This window comes from Gorilla gorilla, chromosome 12, assembly GCF_029281585.2.
Source record: "Gorilla gorilla gorilla isolate KB3781 chromosome 12, NHGRI_mGorGor1-v2.1_pri, whole genome shotgun sequence".
Lineage (NCBI taxonomy): Eukaryota > Metazoa > Chordata > Mammalia > Primates > Hominidae > Gorilla > Gorilla gorilla.
In genome coordinates, this window is record NC_073236.2 from 67044087 (window position 1) to 67062865 (window position 18779).

The window sequence follows — 18779 nt, forward strand, 5'->3', positions numbered from 1 at the left end:
AGTTCTATGTTGCCTGATGTCCAATGTCTGAAAATGGCTGTTTCATATATTTTTGCCAATATTCTACTTGTTTATAAAGTGAGAGATCATGTCTGTTCCTTGTTAGGCTTTCGTAGCTAGAAGTCTTTTTTTTTTTTTTTTTAAGCTATAAATACTGATTTTTCTACTGCATTTTGTGCTCCCTAGGGAAAGACATCTGAACATCTTTCTATCTCTAGCGCACAGAAGAAATTACATATTTGTTAATGATGCTCTTTGATTAGGAATGACACTAATATTTTTCTGTGATGAAAGTTTTTATTTCATATTTTATCATACTCTGAATTTTAAAAAATTTCTTATAGATAGTTGCAATTTGCTTTCAAGGATCACTTCCTAGAATTTTAGAAACCATCACTGTGAAAGAATTCCATGGTATGGCAAGAAAGTACCAAAATTTAATTTGCTTGGAATCAATATTCTTCTTCTTGCTTTAGCATTCAACCATGTCTGTTATTCTGATCATGGTTACTCAGTTTGTAGGATTATTTAGAACCTCTTTCCCTGCCTTCCTCCCTTTTATTCTCTGCTTTTATTTTCTTTACTTTAGTTCTGATTGTATCTCTGTTAAGGAGCCTGCATGAGAAGAGGGGAGAGAGTGACCACACATACAAGTGAAACTTAGGAATTTGCCTTTTGATTCAGTTTTAATAATGTTTGGAGATTGTCAAAAGTACATCAAAATCTAATTTTGGATTTCCGTAGTCACTGGACATAATTTTTTTCTTTTGGTGCCTGCTATACAGGTGTTAATTGGCTATCATTCTTTAACCTGTCACGGATATTGAAATAGACTAGACATTTGAATATTACTGATTTGTTATAGTTAAAATGTGACTATACTGGGAAGGGACAATGGGGAAATAGGGTGACATTCTTTGTTGCCAGGAATCACTGGGTTTTGTACTAATTAGCCTTGAAAAATGTGGAGCTATTTGACAGACCAGATGTTTTCAGCATGAGCCATGTGTCTCATCAGTGAATGTGCCTTGCGTCTGCAGACAACATTGTTGAATTTTCCTCATTCTATAAACAATGTTCCAAAATATAACTAAACCCCAAAGTGTGTTTATCTTTTTGGCTTAATTTTTGGCTTTCTATCCGTTCTACAGTTTCTCTCTAGAGGAATTGCATTTTATTGCACATAGCTCTTCATACCTAATTGTAGTATAAACACCATTCTGTTTACACTAAACCATGTGAATTGTATTGTTTTTGAGCCTGTAAAATTTTAATAAGAGCAATGATTTCAGATTTAACTATATTTGTACTTTTATTTCTAAATTTAGGGGGAATAAAACTTTCTTCCCTCCATTTACTTAAAAAAAGACATTGATTTTTGGAACACATGAGGGAAAACATTAAAACAAAACAAAACAAAACAAAAAAACCAAGTAAAACCAGTCTCTAGTCTTTAGCATTTGTGGTACTAAATTCATTAGAGCAAGAAGAGTTTAAGTATCTGCTGTGAAAATCATTCTTAAAGTCCAAAATAGAGCTATAAATCTTTTTTCTTTTTAAGGATGGACCTGAATTTTTCCTATACCAAATATATCATGGGAAACATGGAAATTAGGAAATTAAAAGTATGAAGGAGAAAATTATCTTGTAATATTGCCATCCAAAGGAAATTAGCTCGTAATATTGCCATCCAAAGGAAAAATATGGCTAACATTTTTGTATTTATTTTTCTCATTTTGCTCTCTACTTTTGTGTGTGTGTGTGTTTCCAGTGATATATATCTCATATATGCATACATGTTCATAATTTGTATGTGTAAGTATTTATAATTTTGAAGAATATTATGATTATACTTGTAAGATCTATTTTTTTTTTTCAATTGGAGCACCATTCCTGGAGGTACTGCAATGCCAGGTTGATGCATGGAGTGGACTAAATAAGTTCCCATTTTATCTCCCTGCTGCAAAAATCCATTTAATAAATATTGTCCTCTGATAAGAGGATGTATCAGATATTAAACTGATAAGATATATCAGATATTAAATTTGATCTTAGCCAAAAGGCCAAGAGGCAATTAGATCTATTTTTTGAAATGATTTTCATTCAACAATATTATAAACATTTTGCTATTTTATTAGCCTTTTACTACTTCTTATTAGACATCTAGGTTAGTTTTTTTATTTGCTAATATAAATAATTCTATAATTCAAGAGGCTTATACATACTGCTGTGCATCTTTTTTTTGTTTGGAAATGCAATTGCTTAAAATAGTTGTTTTGCTAAAATTCTTCATTGAAAACTTGTGTCATTAATAAAAACCTGTTTGTCAGCTGGCTGTGAGTTCCATTATTGAAACCCCTGATGTATTACAAATTATTTTTTAAGAAATATTTGGCAATTTGATTTGCATTTTTTCACATATCAGTTAAACATTTTTTTTTTTCATATGTTGGCCCTTTTTGGTTCTTTTGTGAATTTTCTTTGTTCATTTTTTTTTTTTTTTTTTTTTTTTTTTTTTTTTACAAAAACAACTCAAGTTTATTAATCTTTTTTCTTTGAGATGGCGTCTTACTCCATCACCCAGGCTGGAGTGCAGTGGTGTGATCTCAGCTCACTGCACCCTCCGTCTCCTAGGGTCAAGCAATTCTCCTGCTTCAGCCTCTTGAGTAGCTGGGATTATAGGCTCCCACCAACATGCCCGACTAATTTTTGTATTTTTAGTAGAGAAGAGGTTTCACCATGTTGTCTAGGCTTGTCTTGAACTCCTGACCGCAAGTGATCTGCCCGCCTCAGCCTCCCAAAGTGCTGGAATTACAGGCATGAGCCACTACGCCTGGCCTATTAATCTTTTAGGTACACATTACAAATAAACTTTACCAGTTTTTCTCTTTATTCTTATGTTTTCTTGGCATAACTTATTTCGTTTCTACCTATTCAGCTTTATTAATCTTAATTTTATTTGTCCTTCTATGCTTATAGAAGCTTTCCTATTAGACAAATATCATCCCTTTTATTTTTATGGAATGTCCCTCTGTGTTACTAGCAATATTTGTTGGCTTAAAGTCTTTTGTATCTCATATTAATACAGCCATTTCAGCTCTTTTGTGGTTCCTTTATTTTTTATTTTTATTTTTTGATGGGTCTCACTCTGTTACCCAGGCTAGAATGCAGTGGGCTGATCTCAGCTCACTGCAACCTCTGCCCACCCAGGTTTAAGTGATCCTCCCACCTCAGCTTCCCAAGTAGTTGGGACTACGGGTGCATGCCGCCACACCTGGCTAATTTTTTTGTAATTTTTTTGGTAGAGATGAGGTTTTGCCTTGTTGCCCAGGCAGATCTCAAACTCCTGAGCTCAAGTGATCGCCCACCTTGACCTCCCAAAGTGTTGGCATTATAGGTATGAGCCACTGTGCCCAGCCTTGTGGTTACTTTTTTTTATGGCATATCTTCTTTCCTCTTTTACTTTCAACCTATTTGTATCTTTGAATCTAAGTGTGTTTCTTGTAGACAGTATGTAGTTGGATCATGCTTTTTAAGTCCTGACAATGTTGGCCTTCCAATTGGAGTGCTTAGTCCATTCACATTTAATGTAATTATTGATATGGTTAGATTTTCTTCTTTGTTTTCTATTTTTCATGTCTTTTTTTGTTTTGTTTTTGTTGCTCCTTTACTGCTTTCTTTTGTGTTATATATTTTTAGTGTACTATTTGAATTCTTTTGTTGATTTTCAAATGATATATATTTTTGGTTTTTTAGAGGTTGTTCTATGGATTATAATATGCATCTTATCACAGTCTATTGGAGGTCACTGCTGATATAAATTTGGTATAATATATAGCAGTAGTTTTGCTTCCATTAGCTCCATTTCTTTCCTACTCTTTTGTGCTGTTATTGTTAGATATATTACACTTAAATATTTTGTAAACCCAATGATACAGTGTTATAATCATTGCTTTAAAAAATCTTATCTTTTAAAGAAGTTAAGAAAAGAGAAAAAATATTTGTCTTTCATATTTAGCATGTATTTACTATTTCCCATGTTCTTCGTTTCTTTCTGTGAATTCAAGTTACAATCTGCTGTCATTTCCTTTCAGGCTTCCTTTAGTATTTCTTGTAAGGCAGGTCTGCTAGCAAGGAATTTTCTGTCTTTGTTTATCTGGCAAGGTATCATATTTCACTTTGATTTTTAAATAGTCATCAGCTAATGATTGGTTAGAGGTTATGCTCAAACAAACTTGAGCGAGTAAGGTTTCCAGTCTTTGCTAATGAGTTTGTATATGGGTTAGGGACTACATTAAAAGCAGTTTTAAAGTCAGCTTAAACTTTTACCTACCTTCTTAGGTTTCCCATGTGCCTGTCTACAGCCTCCTAGTCAGCCAGGGATGAGTGGATTGCTTAGACCCTTTTAGGTATCGCCTACAGGTATGCATAGCCTCTCAGCCGGCTAGCAACTTGCGGAGTTTATCAAGCCCTTCTGTAGGTCTTTTATTTTTATGACTTCCCCGTTAAATTTCTGATTGGTCCTTTGGTCTGTTGTTTGCCCCAACCCAAATTGTAACTTTCGACCAGTAGAGCTGGAGACTTTTCTTATTTATTTATTTATTTTTACTGAGTTCGCTACTTTCACTAACAGCATCTCTCGATATGAGTTTTTTGCCCTCTGCTCCAAATTACGTCAGCCCCTCATCTCAGGAAAGCTGCTGGTTTTCATGACTAGCCATGGCCAATGACCAGGTGTGGAGGAATTAGAGGGGGAGGGTGATGGAAGTAGCCCCAGGCAAGAAAGCTACAGAGTCCCACTGTTGAGCAGTTATTATGAATAAACACTTCTTGATTTGTTGTTCTCTTTTGTTTAGTTTCCAGAACCCTGAAATAGTTGTTTTAGATAGTTTACATTTGTTTTCTTTGGATAGAAGATTTGCCAAGCTTTTCTGTGTGCCATAGTTGGAAGTCTAGCCTTGGATACTTCATTTTATAGGATGAATTTTTTTTTGTCATTGAGACGATCATTCTTTATTTCCTTTTATTTCTCTTTTTTTAAGATTGAGTCTCACTTCGTCCTCTAGGCTGGAGTGCACTGGCGTGATCTTGGCTAACTGAAACCTCCGCCTCCGGGGTTCAAATGATTCTCATGCCTCAGCTTTCTGAGGTGGCTTGCGCCACCACGCCTGGCTAATTTTTGTATTTTTAGTAGAGATGGGGTTTTACTGTGTTGACCCGGCTAGTCTCAAATTCCTGGCCTCAAGTGATCCACCTGTCTTGGCCTCCCAAAGTGCTGGGATTACAAGCATGATCCACCATGCCTGGCCCCTTTTATTTCTCTTATGTCATTAATTTTATTGGTAGCTATTTTAAATCTTATGCATTCTTTGGATAAAATCTTTTTTTGATTATGATTTCCTGGTCTTTTAAAGTATGTATTAGTTTTTAATAATTTGAGATTCTTTTCACTGATGTTCTCATTAAAACTTCATGCTGGATTTGTGTTAATGCACAGTGAAAACCAATTCAGGCTAGACATTTTGCCTAACCCTAAAGAAAACTGAGTGAGCTAAAGGTGATCAATTCCTTTTGTAGGCATTATCCTGCACTGAAAACTCTGGAACATCTAGAGCATACCTACCTGCCTCAAGTAAGCCACTATCGATTCTGCAAGGTGATGGTGGACAACATCCCCAAGCTTCGAGAAGAAATAAAAGATGTTTCTATGTCCGATCTCAAAGACTTTCTGGAGAGCATCCGCAAACATTCAGACAAAATTGGAGAGACTGCCATGAAGCAAGTAGGTCTTGGGTTTATGATAGGTTGGCCAGTGGCTTTATCAGTATTGAGTTAAACACAGGTTTCTCTTTGCCAAGTGTCTAGTCATTATCTTATCCAAGTTTCTTATCATTTTAGGGAACTCCTTCATATTTATGGAAACATATGATTAAAAATGTTTTCATTTTTTTAACAGAGCAATGGACAATTTGCTCTGTAGATGTTCAGTAAATATTGATCAGTTGTGATGGTTTACATTGAGGTTATGAAGAAATTTTTCTATTGTTTGTATACTTCCCTTGACTTTGCATATAATTTGTAGCTTAAGATATTTTAAAGTTCTCCTTCTAGTTAATGACCTAAATTGTACTGCATGTGTCTTTGGCTGATTATTTACTACATAAGCAAGATAGCATGTTATATATGCATATTTCTGATATTAATAGGTATCAGTGAAAAAAGGCCTATTAGGAAATGCTTTGAATTATGATCAAAGAAAAGAATTTATTAACAGCTTATATATTAAAAAATATGTTAGCAGTATTTACATTTGTTAAAAAAATTTTCATTCCTAAGTCACCAAAGTCACAAGGAACATCTAAATTTCTTTTTTTAAATTATGAATGAAAGGTCAGTAATGTTTTATAATGGCATTTGCTCACTTGAAATTTGTCACATTGATTTTATTAAAAACTTTTAGTATACCTGATGATGTAGCCTACAGCAACAAATACAAGAGTCAGTTGTTTATGGAAAGTACTTTTTGGTTCTGTAAACAATAGTGTTCTTGAATAGATCATTTGTAGTTTTTATCATTCTGTGAGGAATGAGGGAATAGATTATATTTCAAATCATATTTTAGGTCTCGACTAGCCTTGATAATCTATTCAGATGTCTATCTGATCTATAATATCTATTTGATCCTCCAAAAGAAATTCTCCAGTTACCCTTTCCTCAGGGAATGCAGATATTTCCCTTTTCTTCCTTTAAATTTTGTCAGTGTTATACTTCACAAAGTGCAGAGTTTAAAACTAGATGATAAACCTGATAGAAATAATTATATGATTTCATTGCTTATAGTGATGGAGAAATAAAATTAATCAGTGACAATTTACCTTAGCATTGTTGGGTACATATTTTGAATACAGGAATGAAGCTATCTTCTAAGATAAGTCTTTATTGTGGTTGGCTCAGTTTTTCCTAAGCTTTTAAAATATAGGAGAGTGTAGTACAAAGCCTCTATGGAAGTTGCCTTTTTAAAAATTGCTTTTTCTAGGCCTCTGCTTGAGAAATTAATTTACTTCCCTTTTGATGAAAGAAAGAGGAAGCCATGAAGAATATTACTTTATTTAACGTGAGGCTAGCTGGTCTCATTCCTTAATTATCTGAAGAAATTAAGACCCAGAGGAGGGAAGTAACTTGCCTCAAGTTCGAACACCTTGTAAAGGTCAGATCCTGCATTAGAATTCAGGTTGGGTTGAAATGAATTTGTCTACTATGGTACTCAATCTGTGTAAACTATTAGCTGTTTGCTATATTTTTGTCATATAAAGAAATGATGAAGAAATCTTTTGTGAATCCAGGACTTTTAATTAACTGAGAAATCTTCATTTCTCCTATAAAATATTTCATCTCAGGATCCTTGAGTAAAGATATGTTATGTTAACACATTAAAAAATCTTTTGTAGTACCGAGAGTGTAAGGAAGATAGGAGAGAGAAAATACCATGTACTTTGTACGTAGTAGGTGTTCAATAAATGTTTGAATTCCCAGATAAGAGGGAGAGGAAGTGGTTTATTTCTCACTGCCTCAAGCCCAAAATAGTGTTTCTGGTTTGTGATGGTTTTCTTTGCAATGGTGATTTAAGTACTTAGAATCCTTCCATTGTATGGCTCTTCCATCTTTAAGATGGCTTTGAAGATTGCTTCAGAAGGGGAAAGACCAAAGAGTGTTGCATGTGGGAGGGTCTTTAAGGGCCAGGCATGGATGCCACACATTACTTCTACCCATATTCTGTTGGTCTGAACTTAATTATATAGCCATACCTAGCTGTAAGAGAGGCTGGAAAATGTAATCTCACTCATTCTGTAGCAGGAGGAGCAAATAGGTTTGATGAATAATAGCTAGTATCTGGCACAGTCTACCTTCTGGTCATCAAATATCTTTTCATTCTTTCTCTCATACATAGAACACACTCACTCCTTCCCTAGGGGGCAACAGTCCAATGGCCCATGTAGTCATTACATCCATTTCAAAATCTAGTATCTTCCAGGGATGCTCAACCCTCTCCATAAGATTCAGCCATGGCTCCTCATGAGCTGGTAACTACTCAACTAAAATTGCAAGTTATCTGCACTGGTGTCTCCTCCCAATCCCAATATACAATGAAGAAGCTAGAATAAAATAACTATAACAAAACCTTTCATTTAGAAAAGGGAAGAACCAGAGACAAACAATATTCTCTGCTTCATAACAAATCATATAATCTACTTAGGCAGGCCCTGTGAAGTTCCTCTGCTCTGGTAGTAGGGGAATTTCCTTGCTTAGACCTTGATTCCCTGGAAGGAACTCCTTTGCTCATTGTTCTCTTGAGCTCCTAGCTGTACCCTGGCTTTTCCTTGTTTTCATATATATATTTTATTTTTATATACTATATATATTTATGTACATATTTTATTTTTATATATTATATATATTTTAAATGTACACTTCTGAAGTAGATGCTGGGAAATATACATTCCTTAGGAGGCATACTTCTCTTTCTCTCTTTATATCTATATATCTATATCTGCAATTGTGTCTACATTTACATTTATATATGTCTTTTACTGCCTGCTTTTTGTTTTTGCCTGAGGGTTGGTTTAAGGTTCTGAACAAACGTTTATTTTAATTTTTTTAGACGGAGTGTCACTCTGTCACCAGGCTGGAGTGCATTGGTGCAATCTCGGCTCACTGCAAGCTCTGCCTCTCGGGTTCAAGTGATTCTCCTGCCTCAGCCTCCCTAGTTTTCTGTATTTTTAGTAGAGACGGGGCTTCACCATGTTGGCCAGGATGGTCTCGATCTCTTGACCTTGTGATCCACCCACCTCGGCCTCCCAAAGTGCTAGGATTACAGGCATGAGCCACTGTGCCCGGCACAAACGTTTATTAAAATTTAGTCCACATTTGTGTTTTTTTGACATTATCATTCCCTCAAAATGTAGTAGGCATCTCATCTTTTTCTTTCCAATAGGTTCTGTGCAGATACCATACCCACTGTTCTTCCCTAAATATAATTTTCAAGAATTATTTTATTTTTCTTCTCCTCTCTTTGGGAAAGTAGTGGAGGTGGGGGAGCATAGCCCTTGCTTCATGCTTCTTTCTCAGTTTGATGGCCTTACATTGAGGTGATGTGAAACAGTGGGTGGTAAGATCATGCTTGAATCTGATCTCTGCCTCAGAGTTGAGTCACTTTGTTGAACTAGAAGCCTTCTTGGGACTTTATTGCATAAGCCTTTACTATTTTTTTTTTCTCATACTGTTTAAGATCTGTATGTGTTCACCTTTCTAGCTCTGTGAGGCCTAAGTTTCTGGGACTACTTCTATTCCCTATAAGTTCAGTCTGCAAATGAGCTAATACTTTTCTGAGCTTATCGTTTTTATGCCATGCCTTGCCAAAAGCAGAAAGCGAATACCAGTGTACACTATAACTCTTACTCTTTATTCACTTATAGTGCAACAGGCCCAGTAGGGATGTGGTATGCCTATTCACTTATTATAGGTTCCAATTTTACCAGTTGTTTTGCCACAGTATTATAGGGCTTTTCAGCCTTTTAACTTGTTAAATATACGTTCTTACTGCCCACTGCCTGACCACTAAACCCATGTCTTTTATTTTAGATTTTTTTGTTGGGGGCAACACCATATTTCCAACACCTGTTTCTGTATTCATTAAATAATGTTCCCTGCTGTAACAGACAAACTCTAAAATCTAATAATAGAAATTTTATGTTTTGCTTATGTAAAGACCAAAGCGCATGTCCCTGGTGGATGACTCTCAAGAGATCTAGGACTCTTCCACCTTGTGGCTTTCAAGGGTACCACAGAAGGGGAAAGAGAGTAAGTAATGCCTGGAGGTTTTTTAGGGATCAAGCTTATAAGTGGCACATCTCACTTCTGCCAATATTATGTTGGCCAGAGGTCAATCACTGCAAAGGAGGCTTGGAAATATACTCTAGCTATGTGATCAGGAGGAAGAAGAAATAGGTTTGATGAATAGCTAAGCTAGTCTCTGCTATAACCTGCTATCATATAGCCTAGAAAGATAAATATCTTCCACGTCTCTTGCTTTTTCTTCACAATCTTATCTTTTCATCATTTTTCCCTGTGTGTTTGCCTTCTAATTTACTAATTCAGTTTTTAGCTTTGTCATTGCTGCTATTTAGAACTTTGTTATTATTTTTAGTCCAATAATCACAGTATTGGCTTTAAAGAATTTGTTCTTCACATGGACACAGGAAGGGGAACATCACGCTCCGGGGACTGTTGTGGGGTTGGGGGAGGGGGGAGGGATAGATTTAGGAGATATACCTAATGCTAAATGATGAGTTAATGGGTGCAGCACACCAGCATGGCACATGTATACATATGTAACTAACCTGCACATTGTGCCCATGTACCCTAAAACTTAAAGTATAATAATAATAAAAGAAAAAAAAGAATTTGTTCTTGTTCTTATATTCCTCCTGTATCATGGTAACTTCTTTTTCCAAACATTTCTAAGTATGCTTCTTTAGAATTGTACTGAGAAAACAGACTTGAAAGTCTTACTTAATATTGATAGTTGGTCTGGGCTCTTCTAGAAATTATGTAGGTGACTGCTTTTTCTTGGTGAACATCCCTCTTTTTATTCTTCTACCCAATGTGTCCTGAGTTGCTGCAGTGATCCGTGGGTGGACTTTGTCCTTGATAGTGTGGAGCCAGGTTGGTACATAGGCTTCTTTTTGGGATATACCAGCCAAAACATCACTAAAGGGTTCTACCCTAATTAAACTGGAATGAGTAAATTAATCTCTAATAAATTTATCTGAGATTATAATCTCAAACTGTTTGTTGTTCAATTTTATTAAAAGATAAAACACAAAAAATACTATTTGAGGATCCTCTGAAGCATATGTGGCTTATGCATTCTTTTGTATGCAAGGTTTTATATAGAACTTTATCACTAGGAAGCTCTTTTTCTTTAATTGCATGTGGTTTAAAATCTAAAGGTCTTTAGATAGAACTTTATCACTAGGAAGCTCTTTTTCTTTAATTGCATGTGTTAAACAGAATTCTAAAATGTCCTCCAGGATTCTTGCCACCTTGTATGTACATCCAATAAAATCACTTTTTCTTGAGAGGGTGGGCTTGATCTAATCAGGGGAGATCCTTTAAAAGAGGGCCAGGAGGTCAGAGATAGAAGATGTTAGAAAGATTCAGTGCTCCAGCAGATACTCTATTGTTGGTCTTGAAGAAACAAAGTGCCATTTTTGGAGAAGGCCACATGGCAGGAAACTGTAGGCAGCCTTGAGTTGCTATAAATGATCCCCACCTGACAGCCAGCAAGAAAATGGGGACTTCGGTCTTACAACCACAAGGAACTGAATTCTGCCAACAACCTTAATAGCTTAAAAGAGGACCCTGGGCTCCAGGTGAGAGAGACCACAGCAATGGTTGACACCATGATTTCAGCCTGGTGAGACTCTGAACAAAGGACCCAGACCCAGTAGTAATACTGGCATTCTGAACTCCTGATCCATGAGTTAACTCTGAGACAGTAATTGTGTATGGCTTTAAGTTGCTAAATTTATAGCAGTTTGTTACCCAGGAAAAGAAAACTAATACACTCTATTATTTTGGCCTCAAATAGAATTACTTTAAAAAAATTGTACATTGATATATTGCCTTTGGATCTGGGAAACAATTGTATAGTCTTGTTTAAAATGGTGTCTAGCTAGAAGTCTCTCAGTCTTCTATCTTTCTTCCAATATACCTGGGAAGCTGCAGAAAAATAAGAAAATGTACAAGGTCAATCATTTAGCGAATCTGAGGAGGAGTTTCAAAATTGTCCATTTTACTGTTAGTACTGTACAGCAATCCACCCTTATTTATGGTTTTACTTTTCATGGTTTCAGTTATCCAGAGTCAACTGCAGTTCAAAAATATTAAATGGAAAATTCCAGAAATAATTCATAAACTTCAAGTTGTTCACTGGAGTAGTGTGATGAAATCTCCTGTTCTGTCCCACCTGACAGAATCACCCCTTGGTCCAACGTATCCATGCTGTATATACTACCTGCCCTATCCACCTGTTAGTCACTTAGTAACCCTCTTGGTTGTCAGATTTACTGTGGGTATTGACTGCTTGTGTTCAAGCAGCCCTTATTTTACTTAATAATGGCTCCAAAGTGCAAGAGTAGTGATACTGGCATATGGTTATAATTGTTCTATTTTATCATTTATTATTATTTATTGTGGTTAATCTCTTCCTGTGCTTAGTTTATAAATTAAACTTTGTCATAGGTATATACAGTTATATAGGGCATGGTACTATCCATGGTTTCAGGGATATATGGGGGAACTTGGAACATATCTTCTGTTGATAAGAGGTTGGGGGGCTACTGTAATGAATTTTAAGTTAAGCAGTCATATTTTTATTTTCAACAAATCTTTTAGGTTCTTACATTGCGTTTGTTGTTGTCATTTTGTTTTTAACATAGAAGTAGATTGAAGCGTTTAGTGGACATACATGTAGGTTCTGCTGTGTGAAATAGAGCCATCTTTAGAGCAGTAGAAAACCCCCCCATTTTATCCTATTCCATTTTCTGTGTTGATCTTCTTCCTGTGTGTTTCCAAAATGCTGTGTATATCTTATTTTGGAACAGTGACTTTAGTTTGAAGTGATTTAAAAAAAAAATCCTCAAAAAGTTCTCTGTTAGTTGTCGACTGTTTTCTAGTTTTTCTTTTGAAATTTATTTCTGGATTTCACTTATTATGGAATTGATTTGTACAGGAGAGAAGATCTGTATTTCTTATTTTGATTAGTTTGCTTTAGGCTTTGTGGGACTAAATAACATTTGTAATGTAATCATTCTTGTCTAGGCTGATTTCTGTGTGAGCCTTTTAACAAGGGGAAGGATTTATTTACTTTTACAATTCTAACTTGCCTTTGCCAGATTATATGGGTTATGTAACTGATTTAAGGAAATGAACTAATTGCCTATAAAAGATATTGAAGGCTCCTAGGCATTATTCCTTGAGTAAATGGTTTTAAAAGAACTGACCCTTGGGTAAGATTAGTTGTCATCATGGTCCTTTCAAACCTTTGCTTTCTGTGGTTAAGTCTTCACTACAGCAAAATTTACTCTTTAATGTATGGTGTAGAACATCTTTTGACTTAGATCTGGCACAGTACTATTGACTGAGTTCACATAGACCATGTATTCACCACCACGTAAAAGAAGTATTGTTGAAGCCTCTTGTATGCTAGATATTATGCAAAACATGCACAGAGTGTGGTCTCTGTAGTCAAAGAAGTTGGTCTGGTGTTCCTGAATTTACTTTCTTTTCTCTTTTCTTCTTGATTTTGATATTTGTATATTTGTACCAATTTTTGCTTCTTACTCTTTTGCCTAAATGAATGATCTGGGGTAAGGTGAGATCTCATTTTTAAACATTTTTTTTTCTGCTTGCCTTAAAAAATTACTTGTATTACATATGCTTCTGAAATATTTTGAACCTGACTTCAATGAAAAAGCACGCATATATGACCATTAAATTTAAAAGATCAGTGTCTCTTTACTGATATTGAGTTGGGGTGAGAGAAGAGAAATAATTCATTCCTTAAATCTAATTTATTTATTTTTTGTTCATTTAACTTGTTTTTTGGCTCCCCACAGAAAGCAATATTTTTTAAATCTAGTTTAAAGACAGTATGGCAGTTTGGTTCCTGTTCTTTAGGGTAAAAAGTAACTTGGCCAGGTGCGGTGGCTCACACCTGGTGAAACCCCGTCTCTATTAAAAATACAAAAAATTAGCTGGGCACGTTGGTGGTACCAATTGTTCACAACTCCATTTTCTTATTGAACAATTGCAACTACATTTCTCTGTGAGTATTTTTAAATAAACTTATTTTGGACAGTATGAGCTTTGGGAAGGGAACTTATATATATGACTTTAAAAGATTTTCCTTATTGTTTTCAGATTTCAATGTTAAGAAATAGTTTTTTTTAAAGCTATATTTTCAGTGATGGCTTTAATGTCAGTGAGAAACCAAACCCTATATTGGTTCTCATAAACAATCTAAACCGTAGAAATTTATGAGACTTAAATGCATCTTTTAATTTTATTCTTAGAAATTTGATTTTGGTCTTGAAGTGGCAGGTCCAAAATAGAAAAACAAAGATTAGAAAAAAGAAATTAAAAAAAAGAAATTTAATTTTGGGCTCTTGGCCTTTCTATAGTCTCTTCAAATAATTTCATGAGCCTGGTGATTGTGTTTCTCAGTTACGTGGTTAAGCTATACATTGAGCTCAGTATTTTGTCATCTTCCTCTGTGCTGATACTTACTTCTTGATATGAACAATTGAGTTTACTGGTGGCTGTAGTTTCTTTTCAGCAACCCTCGACCCCTGCCACGTGTGCAGAATGTAGTGAAGCCAAGTTTGAGGTTTGGATCTAGAGCCCTCCAACAATCCCTGCGATGTGCCCTCCAACCTGGGGGATAGATCTTCCTGGCCCTGGAGAAACCCAGTTGAGAATTCATAGGATTGTTGTGCTCTCAGCAAGTGCTTTAGTCTTGTCCTCTGGCAGATGTTTTCTTTACTGGGCGTGAAAACACCATCAAAATAATGCTAAGGGAACTGAAATATAGAGAAATACAAATAAGCAAAGAAGAAGAAATATTCAAAATATTCAGGATGGCCAAAGCAATAGACCTAAGGATGATCTAGAAGAGAGAGAAATCTAGCTTACTTGTGTTTTCTCACATCCTTCTACATCTTGAGAAGAAGTTTTAGCAAATAACCCTAAAGTAGTTTTTTTTTTTTAAATTTTAATTATAAGCTGTACTTGGTGGCTGATGTCTGTAATCCCAGCACTTTGGAGGCTGAGGTGGGAAGATCACTTGAGGCCAGGAGTTTGAGATTAGTGTGGGCAACATAGTAAGACTTTGTCTCTACAAAAAAAAAAAAAAAAAAAAAAAAAATTAGCTGGGTGTGGTGGCACAAGCCTGTAACCCCAGCTACTCAGGAGGCTGAAGAAGGAGGATGGCTTGAGCCCAGGAGTTTGAGGCTGCAGTGAGCTGTGATTGCAGCAGTGTAGTCCAGCCTGGGTGACAGAGCAAGAATCTGTCTGTGAAAATTTTTTAATTTAAATTACGTATAGTAAAGTTCACTTTTCTTTGGTATATATGAATTTTAAAACATGTATAGACTCATATAACCACTACTGCAAACAGTATGCAGAGAATAATTCTATCACCTTCCAAAATTCCTTTATACTACTCTTTGTAGTTAAACCTTCCTTTCATTTATAACCCCTGGCAATGACTGATCTGTGTTCTCCACCTCCATTGTTTTGGCTTTTCTAGAATATTGTATAAATGGAATATTATGGGTAAATGCAACTGTTTAGTATCTTGATTAGGGTGGTGATTGCACAACTGTATGCATTTGTCAAAACTCGTATAACTGTGTACACAAATGTAAATTTTACTGCATGTAAATTAAGGTTTCCATCAGCTTAAAGTTCTGTTACTAAAGGATCATCCTGGAATATATGAAGGTTTATGAGTGTTTTAATAATATTTTGAACTGTGCAGGATTGTGGTTCCACTATCCTAACATGTCATTGCTATTTTTCCATGTCCTTTCCCTATCTATTGTTTATATGTTTGCCTTTCCTTGTGTGAGTTTCTATCATGTATATTATTGGGAACTTGATTTTTTCCATAAAAGGTTTGAACTCTTTATACAATAGAGACTTTTGTTTCAGGAGGTTAATATTTCCCTAGTCTGGGTTTTATTTTCTAAATTTTTTTTTTGAAAATTTAATATTTTGTAGAGTCAAGTGTATTGATCCATTGTGAATTCTTTCAGCACATTTCCAAAAGAAAAATACATGCATGTTGTTTGTTTTTATCCTTTCAATATGTTTTTATCCTTTCAATAACTATTTTATTTCTTCCTTTTATCCACTATATATTTCTTTTCCTCTGTAGCATTAATGTCTCTTTCTCACCTAATCTTGATTAGCTCACTCACTCACTCATGAAATATGTATTGAGTATTTATAATATGTAAAATACTATGGTAGGCATTATGGTATTCAAGGCAGAAACACATTGTCCTAAAGGAACTTTGTTTTCTAATGAAAAATGAAAAATAGGCTGGGTGTGGTGGCTCACACTTGTAATCCCAGCACTTTGGGAGGCTGAGGCAGGTGGATCACGAGGTCAGGAATTCAAGACCATCCTGGCCAAGATAGTGAAACTCAGTCTCTACTAAAAATACAAAAATTAGCTGGGCGTGATGGCGGGCACCTGTAATTCCAGCTACTCGGGAGGCTGAGGCAGGAGAATCGCTTGAACCTGGGAGGCGGAGGTTGCAGTGAGCTGAGATCACACCACTGCACTCTAGCCTGGGTGACAGAGCAAGACTCTGTCTCAGAAAAAAAAAGAAAAGAAAAATGACAAATATACATGAATAATAGGACTATAAGGTAGAAAATGATAAGTGCCATGGAAGAAATAAAGATAAAATGTTAGGAGAATTTAGAAGGATGAGAAATCTCATATAAAGCTGTGTGAGATATTCCAGGTTTAATAATAAGGTGCATTTGAATTAAATTTGGATATATAATGTTCCAGTTACTATTTCTGCATTACAAATTATCATAAAACTTAGTAGCTAAAAACACCAATGATTTTATTATGCTTATAAAATCTGTGGGTCAGGAATTTGGTAAGGGCACAATGAAGATGATTTGACTGTGTCCCCAAGACGTCTGGGGTATCAGCTGGGATGACTTTAAGGCTGAGACGGGCTTAGGCTTGAGAGCTGGAATAATTTGGGGGCCCCTTCATTCACAACTCTGGCACCTTTGTTGGGATGGTTTAAAGACTAGATTTGCTGACTTGAGTGCTTACATGTGACTTTTCCTCACAGCATGGTAATATCACTATGGTTGAACTTCTTATGCGCTCCAAGCACAAAGCGGAAGCTTTATCACTTTATTTGACCTAGCCTTGGAAGTCATGTTATAGTGGTCAAAGCAATTGCAAGACAGCTATACTCAAGGGAAGGGGTCATAGACACCTATCTCTTGATAGGATGAGTGTCAAAGAATTTTGTGGCTGTTTTTAAAAATCCATTCCACGAGGCCATAGTCTGAATGTCTTCCTAGGCTAAAAGTAATGTAATGATAACAAAGTACAGAAAAGTAAAAATCTCTGAGAGATAATCCAAGGCAGAGTTTCAGCTGATGATAGTTACCCAAAAGAAATAAAGCAGGTTAGCCTGGACAACATAGTGAGACCCTGTCTCTAAAAAAAACAAAAAAAATATTATCTGGGTGTAGTGGCACATGCCTGCAGTCCCAGCTACTTGGAAGGCTGAGGCAGGAGGATCGCTTTGAGCCCAGGAGATGGAGGCTGCAGTAAGCTATGGTTGCACCCACTGCACTGCCGCTGGGGTGACAGAGTGAGACCCTGTCTTCAAAAAAGAAGGCAAGTTAACCTTTCAACCAGACAATTACATTCCTTATGTCCTCTTGTCCCAGCCTCCTGACCATGACACACACACCTTTCAGCTGGTTTTTTTTGGCGGGGTGAATGACTCTGGGAAAGTATTTCATTGGAAAGTGATTATTCTCTTCCAGAAATCTGTTCACAAGTGTCTTCTTGTGAATATCATGTGTATCTATCTGTCTTGTTTAGTGCTTTGCAAAGAATTATCCAGAAGGGATGCATTCATATAGTATTAATATAAGTGAAGAAGGACTTGACCAAATTTTAAAAAATATCTTGTTAGAACAATAAATATGTAGCATATTTTCTAGGTAACTGATACATTTATTCTTCTATCCCAATGAAGTTTGGTTTATTCTTTTCTCTGGTCATTGATAATGAAGTGGATCAGAAATATAGGTTGGGAAGCACATTCAACAGGTAATGAGGACTGCCATAAAATTTAATTAATTATTGTTAGGCTACTCAGTGATTGGGAATGAGGCACTTTTTTAATTCCCTTTTGTTTAGGATCTCAACAGAGAAATGAGCGCATAACCCAAAACATAGAAAAGTTAAAATTTTGTAAATGAAAAGAATTGCGTAGGTCTTGTTCCTTTTTATTGGGTGTGTGTGTGTGTGTGTGTGTGTGTGTGCATGCATGAGTGTGTGTGCAGAGGAGGAAATTATCATCAGATTAGGACAGTTGTGTGAGGGGATAGGAAAGGCTTTGTCAGGTTGTGGTGCTTACTTGCACGTGTGTGTGTATGTATGCACGTGTGTGTATGAAGTTAGCCAATCATTGAGCTCTCCGTGTGTAGTTAGCCATTAGAACAGAACAGTGATAATGGATCTTTATTTGAACTTTAAAGTATCTGTAAATTTTTGAAAACAGAAAATATCATTTTAGAAATACAAGTGGCTTGTCGTGGGAGATAACTGCCTTCTGTACCAGTGAGAGGTTAATTGGAAGGGAAGTAGAACATTCGAAAGCCCTTGTTTTTAAAAACAGTTTGCAGTGCTGATGGTTAAGATATGTTCTGGCTATGGCACACCACCATGAAGAATGTGGACTTTAAATTACATAGGACTCACTTGCAGAATACTAGGTGACAAAGTAGCTCTGGGGCAGGTATTTGGAGGAGGGAAACCTGTAGGTAAGATAGACTCCAGGAAGTAGAATTCCTTATGATAATCATTTATTGACAATTTCTTGAGGACATGAATCTGAATTGATTTCATCTTTTTGTTCCCACAGAACCTAGGTGTACTG

General features: G+C 35.8%; 1 protein-coding gene and 1 non-coding gene across 4 annotated transcripts in view; one reads left to right on the forward strand and one right to left on the reverse strand.

Moving 5' to 3' along the window:
• EXOC6B (exocyst complex component 6B) overlaps positions 1 to 18779 on the forward strand; it is a 647056-nt gene that overhangs the window by 103326 nt on the left and 524951 nt on the right. For all 3 annotated transcript variants that reach the window (XM_019021027.4, XM_055378081.2, XM_055378080.2), the window contains one exon: positions 5578 to 5782. In XM_019021027.4, coding sequence (XP_018876572.1) covers positions 5578 to 5782 — 205 coding nt within the window. The remainder of the gene's footprint in view (positions 1 to 5577; positions 5783 to 18779) is intronic.
• On the reverse strand, positions 1878 to 2075 carry LOC115933673 (U2 spliceosomal RNA). The gene has a single exon (XR_004069531.1). It is a non-coding gene; the product is annotated as a U2 spliceosomal RNA (small nuclear RNA).